Source organism: Haliaeetus albicilla, chromosome 4, assembly GCF_947461875.1.
Source record: "Haliaeetus albicilla chromosome 4, bHalAlb1.1, whole genome shotgun sequence".
In the NCBI taxonomy this organism is placed as follows: domain Eukaryota; kingdom Metazoa; phylum Chordata; class Aves; order Accipitriformes; family Accipitridae; genus Haliaeetus; species Haliaeetus albicilla.
In genome coordinates, this window is record NC_091486.1 from 47,415,112 (window position 1) to 47,422,091 (window position 6,980).

Consider the following 6,980-nt stretch of genomic DNA (forward strand, 5'->3'; position numbering starts at 1 on the left):
TTTTGTGGGTCTGCAGTTTTCCTGTCCTGCCCTCGGGGCATAAGAGACCCCAGCAGTGCATGGGAAGGGGTCTGCAAAATTAAATCAGCAGCAGCAAAGGCTGGAAATGCCATGGAAACCCGACTTGGAATGCTTTTTGAATACAGTTTATTTAATCACCATAACTGAGACATGATACGAAGACACAAGGGAGGCAGAAAACCAGAGGAGATAAGATCAAAAGCTGCTATCTTCCCTGTGAAACTGTGGGGCCGAGAGCAAATACACACAAATGCACGGTATCAGAGGTGTATGCGGGGCTCCACCCTCTGTAATTAACCACAGTTGGAGGGAAGGGAATTTGGCCAGGGGTTGAGAGGAGGGATTGTAAGAAAAAGGCTCTGGGGTCTGTATTCAAGAAGAAAACCTCTTGTTGAATTTCTTGAGAGCCACCAAAGCTGCTCACTGGAAAGGACGTCACCTCCCAGCTGTCCTCCAAGGCTAGCAGAGATGTCTGTCCTGGGGCTCTTCTTCCCTCTAACCTTTTATTTCCTGCTGCCAAGTGGAATAAAAAGCCATCCAAGCCTGATAAGGAAAGGATGGGGAGCAACAGCTCACCTGCTCCCCACTCAGGCGTGCCGAGTGGCTTACCCCTCACCACCTGCACAAGAAACTACCTCAAAATGCCACGATGTAAACTGATGGGCATCACACTGACACCCAATCCCCCTGCTTTCCCCACCTGACTTTTAAAACCATGGCATCCCTGATGATTAGGCATCCCCTTCCCACCTCATCCACAAAAAACTTCCATTATAGAAGATTTTCCCATTGTGGTGTTCATTATCTGCGCTGCTCGTGCTCGCGTGCTTTGGCGTTGCAGGTCCTTGCCCTTCGGGGTGCGTTTGCTGCTGTGTTGGCCCTGATTTCCTGGGTTTCTCCTGTAAAGTTTGGCTAAACCTTTGTGAAAGGCACCATTCAGGGGCCTAAACAGAGTCCGGAGGGCTGGGATCACGCAGGTTAGGGATCCACAGGTGGCTTTAACCAAATCCCCTCATTTTAAGTCCTCCCTCTCTGCGGAGGATCTCAGGAGAGCGAGCACACAAAGCTAAACCCCCTCTTTAATTGAGCCACAAACCCGAGGGCTTAAAAACCACCCATGGAAGTTATTATCCCATTGGAAATATGAAACTTCTCAGCCTTCCTATGGAGCAAACAAAGAGGGGTATCAACCCGCACATCTGTTTGTTCAGGGCTTTATTGAAATGTAAGTATGCCCGGTGCTTTGATCTACAGAGCCCGTGTCTTCCACGCGATACTGCGATACTGCTGAACGTCCTGTGGATGGAATGAGCTGATATGCAACCCTTTCTTACCTTTTTAGTGCACAGGTACGCCTTGATCTTTCCCCGCTCGCAGGGTAGATAAGTTATCTTAAGTTATTTATTGCTTGTTTCTTGCTGCCTTTGGTGGGCATCTGTTAGTGGGAGAAGCATCTGGTTAACTAGAAGTGGGTTTAAAAAGGGATTAATGGGGAGAGATGGAAATGTCAGCATTACGTGGTGTGTTCCCACAATGAAAACTGACTCAGGGATTGTTTATAGCCCGGGGGATCGGGAGGACTCCCCCTCCCTGCCAGCACACACCGGGATGCCAAGCTTGCAGGCTGTGGCTCTCCTGGCACAAAGAAAGCTTAGAAGTCCCCCAGAGAAGTTGGTTTAGGTCCCTGTATGATCTTGTGCGTAAAGCATCTTTTGTTTTTTGAAGGTGTTGTCATCAAAACTAAGGAGTTTGGTGTTTATTTGTCTGGTTTTATTCAGTGATTGCTTAGCTGAAGCTGTTCAATCACACTGTCGTGAAACTGATGTCATGGCAGGGTTAAAACCTAGTCACATTGCTCCAGTTCTGCTGCCTTTGCTCAGGAGAGAGTGTAACACCGTATTTTTTTCAGGGTTTAAAAAAAAAGGCTTTTGGTATTCAAGTGGGGTGACAACAGCATGGTTTTGCCTTGGGTGGGACGGGGGAAAGGAGAGCTCCTGCAGGAGGGATGGGGGCAACCTTGGTATCACACTCACAGGGTTTGGAGCAGTTGGTTTTGGGGCTGGTTTTGGTGCTGCCACCACCTCCATCTCCTTGTGCCCCTCAGGACAAAGGCTCCGGCCCCGCATGAGATGGGAGGGATGCCCCCATGCCGCCACCGAGGCCCCGACGCCCCATCCCACCACTGAGCCCGAAGGGGGGCACGGCGACTCAGGTATGTCCCTCTCCCGTCTCCACCAGCGCGTCGCGACCGTCCCCGGGCCTGGTTCCATGCCCTGAGCCCACACTGGGTGGCCACCACGGCCGTCCCCGGGCCTGGTTATGTCCTCCAGACAGCAGGTGGTCACGGCCATCCCTGAACCCATCCCGTAGGCCGCTGCTGGGCCGGGGCAGCCAGGCCGGGCAGTCCACCGCGGCCCCGGCCTCCCCGGGACCCGGCAGGATCCCGACCCTGTCAGCCCTCGGGCCGCGACATGGCGGCTGGAGGACCGTGACCGACGGCGCTCCGGCCAATTCGTCTCTGTGGTTGCGGGGGGGCGGGGCCTGTCGCGCGACCGGAAGTGGGGCCGTCGCCGTGGCAACGCGGCAGTGTTTGCCGGCGGGCGCGGGCGGCCCGAGGCGGCAGGTGAGGGGCGGCGGGGCCGGGGCCGGGGCCGGGTGGTGGGGCCCGGGTTCGGGTTGTAGGGCCCGGGGCCTGGCTTGTGGGGTCGGGGCTTGGCTGTGGAGTTGGGTTATAGGGTCGGGGCCTGGCCGTGGGGTTGGGCTTATGCGGTGGGGCCTGTGCTGTGGGGCCAGGACTAGGCTTAGTTGTGGGGTTAGGGCCAGGCTGTGTCACTGAGGGCTCTGCTGGGGAGCTGGGCTATGCTGTGGGGCTGGGGCTGTGCTGTAGGGCCAGGGATTTGGGGCTGCCTACCCTCCCAGGCCCTGGGGTCATAGTGGTTTGGGGCTGTCTGTGGGCACAGCCCTCCCTGACTGCCCTTCCTCATCCCAACCTCTCACCCAGCACGTGAACATAAAACCGGCTGTATTTAATACAGCTCCTCATGGTGAACCTCTAATATATACCGTGCTGAAGCGGCAGAGACCCTCGCTCAGGAAGGTCCCACCGTGGTTTCTGGCAAGTTGTTTGTTGTGGGGTTTTTATTCTTTGAACTGGCAGTGTAACTGGTGATATCTGCTAAGCACACCAATGCGCTTTGGAGTTCTTCAGAGGATGCCGAACTACAGCTTGTTGCCTTAGAGTTTGTTTGTTAGAGGCAGTATGTGAAAGGCACAAACACCTCCTTCCCCCCACAGGCTCCTAGGAAACTCCGATGAGTCGCTTGGGCGGCGTGCCCCTGTCTGTAGCTCTGCTCGAGGCTGACAGAGGGATAGGCATCTGTACCTCCAAGCAGCTTCGTACTGGCACTGGTCAGGGCACGTGTGTGTGCTGGGACTCTGCCTTGGCTTTGCTCAGAATTGGGTTGCTGAGCATTTCCATTTCACTGCGGTGGAGGAGAAATTGAGCATTAAATAGTGCATCACTGGCAAAAGGTTGTGGAACAACCACAGTGACTGTTCCCTTCTGTTTGTTTGGTTTGGGGTGATGAACAGTAGGCAAGTCTGACTTTATCATTACTGGAGAATGCCAAGTGATCAAAGTTGACATTTTCCACCTCCCCCCCCTTGATAAATCCTGCTACGCAAACCACAGAAAAGGAGTAGGAGGAGCGTGACCCTGTTGCACTCTCCAAAATGTTGTTGTGAGGTCGTGGCCCGGTTGTCTGGGCTTTTGGACTGCTTTGTCCTAGTAAAGCACAAGTGGTCTGAGTGCAGCTTGAGTTGGAGAACACACATCAGAACATGGTTTCATTTTTAATGGTGGTTAGTATCGATCTCTGTTAAGCAGCTTTTGGTCACAGGAGAAGTCAGAATGGGCTTCTCTGTATTGAGTCAGACTTACTCAATCTCAAAGGTCTTCAGAGATTTTTAAAAAGCAAAGTGTAGTCAGTCTTACCCAGGAGTCCACAACAGGAACTTAATCTGTCACTGCAGGAACAGTGAAAAGGCCAGATCTGTGATTTGAAGTTCACTCATGTCCCGTTTTCACTGAGTTTCTAGCTTGAGAAAAAAATGTTTCTGTTCTTTCCATCAAAAACTTTAAGTTGGGAAGGGCACAACTTCCCAATGCTCTGGGTCAATTTTAAACAATTCCTAACAAAGCCAGCACCTATAAATACACATATCCTGCTGTCTCTGACTCAGCCGTTACTGAACCGTAGGATTGCTGCCTGCCTACATGGTAATACACCAGATTTATTGCTATTATTAGCTGACATGCAGCACAGAAGTGGGAGCTGTAGGGAGATTAAGCTCTCCAGAAGCTTTCTGGCCAATTCCTGTAACTTTTCCCTCTGCTACCTCAACTGCAGGTGCCTTGAGAAGCAATGGCCACAGTGGCTCTCCTGAACTTAGCACCATCTCACCTCTGCTTCCCTTCAAGCACAGCAGCTGCTTTCTCGTGGACAAACGCTGCTGACATGCACGTCACCAGGCCAAAATCTGCCAAGGGACGCACAAGGCCAAACTTCAATTACTCTCAGAGCGTGGAAGCCTGTCCTTACCGAGTGCCATCTTCCCCACCACCAGCAGCTCCCCGTGAATTAGTGAACAGCCAGAGAGCATCGTTCACAAAACCAGCATTCCTGGCCAGCCAGGTGTCTCCTGAGGAAATCCCGGAGCTCCTGCGGCAAGTGCCTTTGAGGACCTCCTCTTCCCTGAACAAGTACAGGGTGCTCCCTTCCATCGGCTGGAAAGGCGCAGGGAGTGGTGCTGTGGAAGCAGTGGCTGAACAGACTGACCGGCTGAAAGTGAGCAGGGGGCGGGAGGACGCTCTGAAAATCAAAATCCTTTCTGGAGAACAAGACTCTGCCAGTGTGTTGTCAGAAAGTGATGTCCCTGATGAAGGGAGCTCACATGTGCGACTTCCTTCTGAGAAGCTGGGAAGGAAAATGAGGCAAGAGAGCCCTTCGACGTCAACGAGTCCTTTGACGTCAACTTTAAGTTTGGAAGAGCCGCCGAAAGAAGAGTCACACTTCCTGCTTGCTATTCGATCTCCCTGTGGTCAGAGATTTGAACATCATTTCAAGCCCACTGACAGTCTCCAGACAGTCCTTGCCGTGGCAGAACAGAAAATGTCGGCCAAATACAAACGCTGCAGCGTTGAAACAATGGAGGTGCCCCGAAGGAGTTTCTCTGACCTTACGAGGTCCCTCCACGAATGTGGGATTCTCCACAAGTCCGTGTTGTGCATCCGACAGAAAGAGCAGCACGACACCGGTCTTTAGGCGCACAGAGATGCTGCCACACCGCCTTGGGTCATTCTGCTGAGTGGGATGTGTTAATTCTTCTGAAAAACTGGGAATCTGATGTTTCTTGGGCCTACTTCTTCATCTTGCCATCTTCCCAAAATTCTCTGTGAAGCAGACTTGTGTATATGTGTTGAAATAGTATATTTCAAGCAAGATATACTTGCTACATAAATAGCATCTTTTTTCACAGGTGCCATCACAAATTGCTTCCTGAGTGCCACTGACGTTTGGCCTTTTTGGTTTTTTGAAATTGCCGATGTTCTTCTTTGAAAACTGAAGTTTCCGAGACCTCTCCCCTTGACCTTTTCTACATTTCAGGAAGGTACCACTTTGCAGAGTGGAGCCGGATGCAGAGGCACCTATTTGGGAAGGTAGAAACGGAACTGGTTTACTCTGGAGGACCATCTTCAGTAGGTTATCATCATCCTGAACATCTTCTCGAGAATGACTGAAAAGGAGATCAAACCCAAACCCCATCTGGAAATAACAGTAATAACCTGTTAATGGATTATTGTGAAGTATTAAATTGCAAGACCTGTGAAGGCTCAGCTCTTTCTGGATAACCTCAGTGCAGCTTTTAACAGTGTGACTATATCATCTTTTTAAGAACAGATAGTTATTATTTTGGCAGTATTGGTGAACAGCAGGATTTTCTACCTAGTTTTCCTTCTCTCATTCAACTTGTGTGACCCATAGGTAAGAGTAGATGGATAGTTACGATGAGATGTTATAAAATACTTCCATTTAACAACTTTACACTGAAATGAGTTATTCCAAGAAAGCAAGTGCTGCTTTGAGAATTTTTAAATAAAAATACATTAATTGGATTTGACTGAGGAATTGGTTCACGCACTAGACCAGTTTACTAAACCATCATTAAAAAAGGCTGGTAGGGCAACTTGGCAGGTTTTGGATAAATAAAACATGCTTGTGCTAAAAAAAAAGATCTTCCAGGTTTCTAATGGAAATTCTTATGGTTCAAAGGCAGTAATTCAATCTACTAAAAAAATGGGACACTTGCCACACAGATGAGCTAGTTTTAATAATTTGAGGTAAACCCAACTTTTTTTAACCTCGGTGTAATGGCCAAACCAACTTGAACAATAGTAGAAACAGAACAGTAGTAGAAAGCTGACCCTGGTGTTGACTGAGAGCGTAGCATCTCCTTCTAAAGTAAGTGTTCAGGGTCCAGCGGCTTTATGAAAATGGTGCCCAATGAAATAATAGTATTATCTACTGCTACGGGTGATGCTAGTTGAACAGTAGCAATCCTGGTGTCTTCAGGGAGACCAGGATATCGAAACATAGGGGTGCTTTTAATCAAACCTCAGTGGGAAGCAAAGTATTTCACTTAAGTTTCATGAACAGGAACAGTTTTCTGCATTTCATTCAGTGTTAGGTAGTTAATTCCCTTCTTCTGATTTTGTGTATACTATGTTACTTCCACATTTCAGAGTTTTCATACTGTGTGGTAGTACAGTCAATAAAACCTTTTAGGCTGAAACTTGAAGTGCTTTATGTGAACTGGAGGCTTAGCCATCACATCTCCTCTTAAAACAATGTGTGCCGTTAATTTGATGGCAAATACCTCGGGGACTGTCCCAATCAGAC

The 6,980-nt window shown here is 49.6% G+C and overlaps 1 protein-coding gene across 1 annotated transcript; it reads left to right on the forward strand.

Moving 5' to 3' along the window:
• Window positions 1–2,572: 2,572 nt before the first annotated feature.
• UBXN10 (UBX domain protein 10) lies at window positions 2,573–6,873 on the forward strand. Its single transcript, XM_069782400.1, has 2 exons — window positions 2,573–2,644; window positions 4,431–6,873. The coding sequence occupies exon 2, from the start codon at window positions 4,446–4,448 to the stop codon at window positions 5,343–5,345; it is 900 nt and encodes a 299-aa protein (XP_069638501.1). The 5' UTR covers window positions 2,573–2,644; window positions 4,431–4,445; the 3' UTR covers window positions 5,346–6,873.
• Window positions 6,874–6,980: the final 107 nt, after the last annotated feature.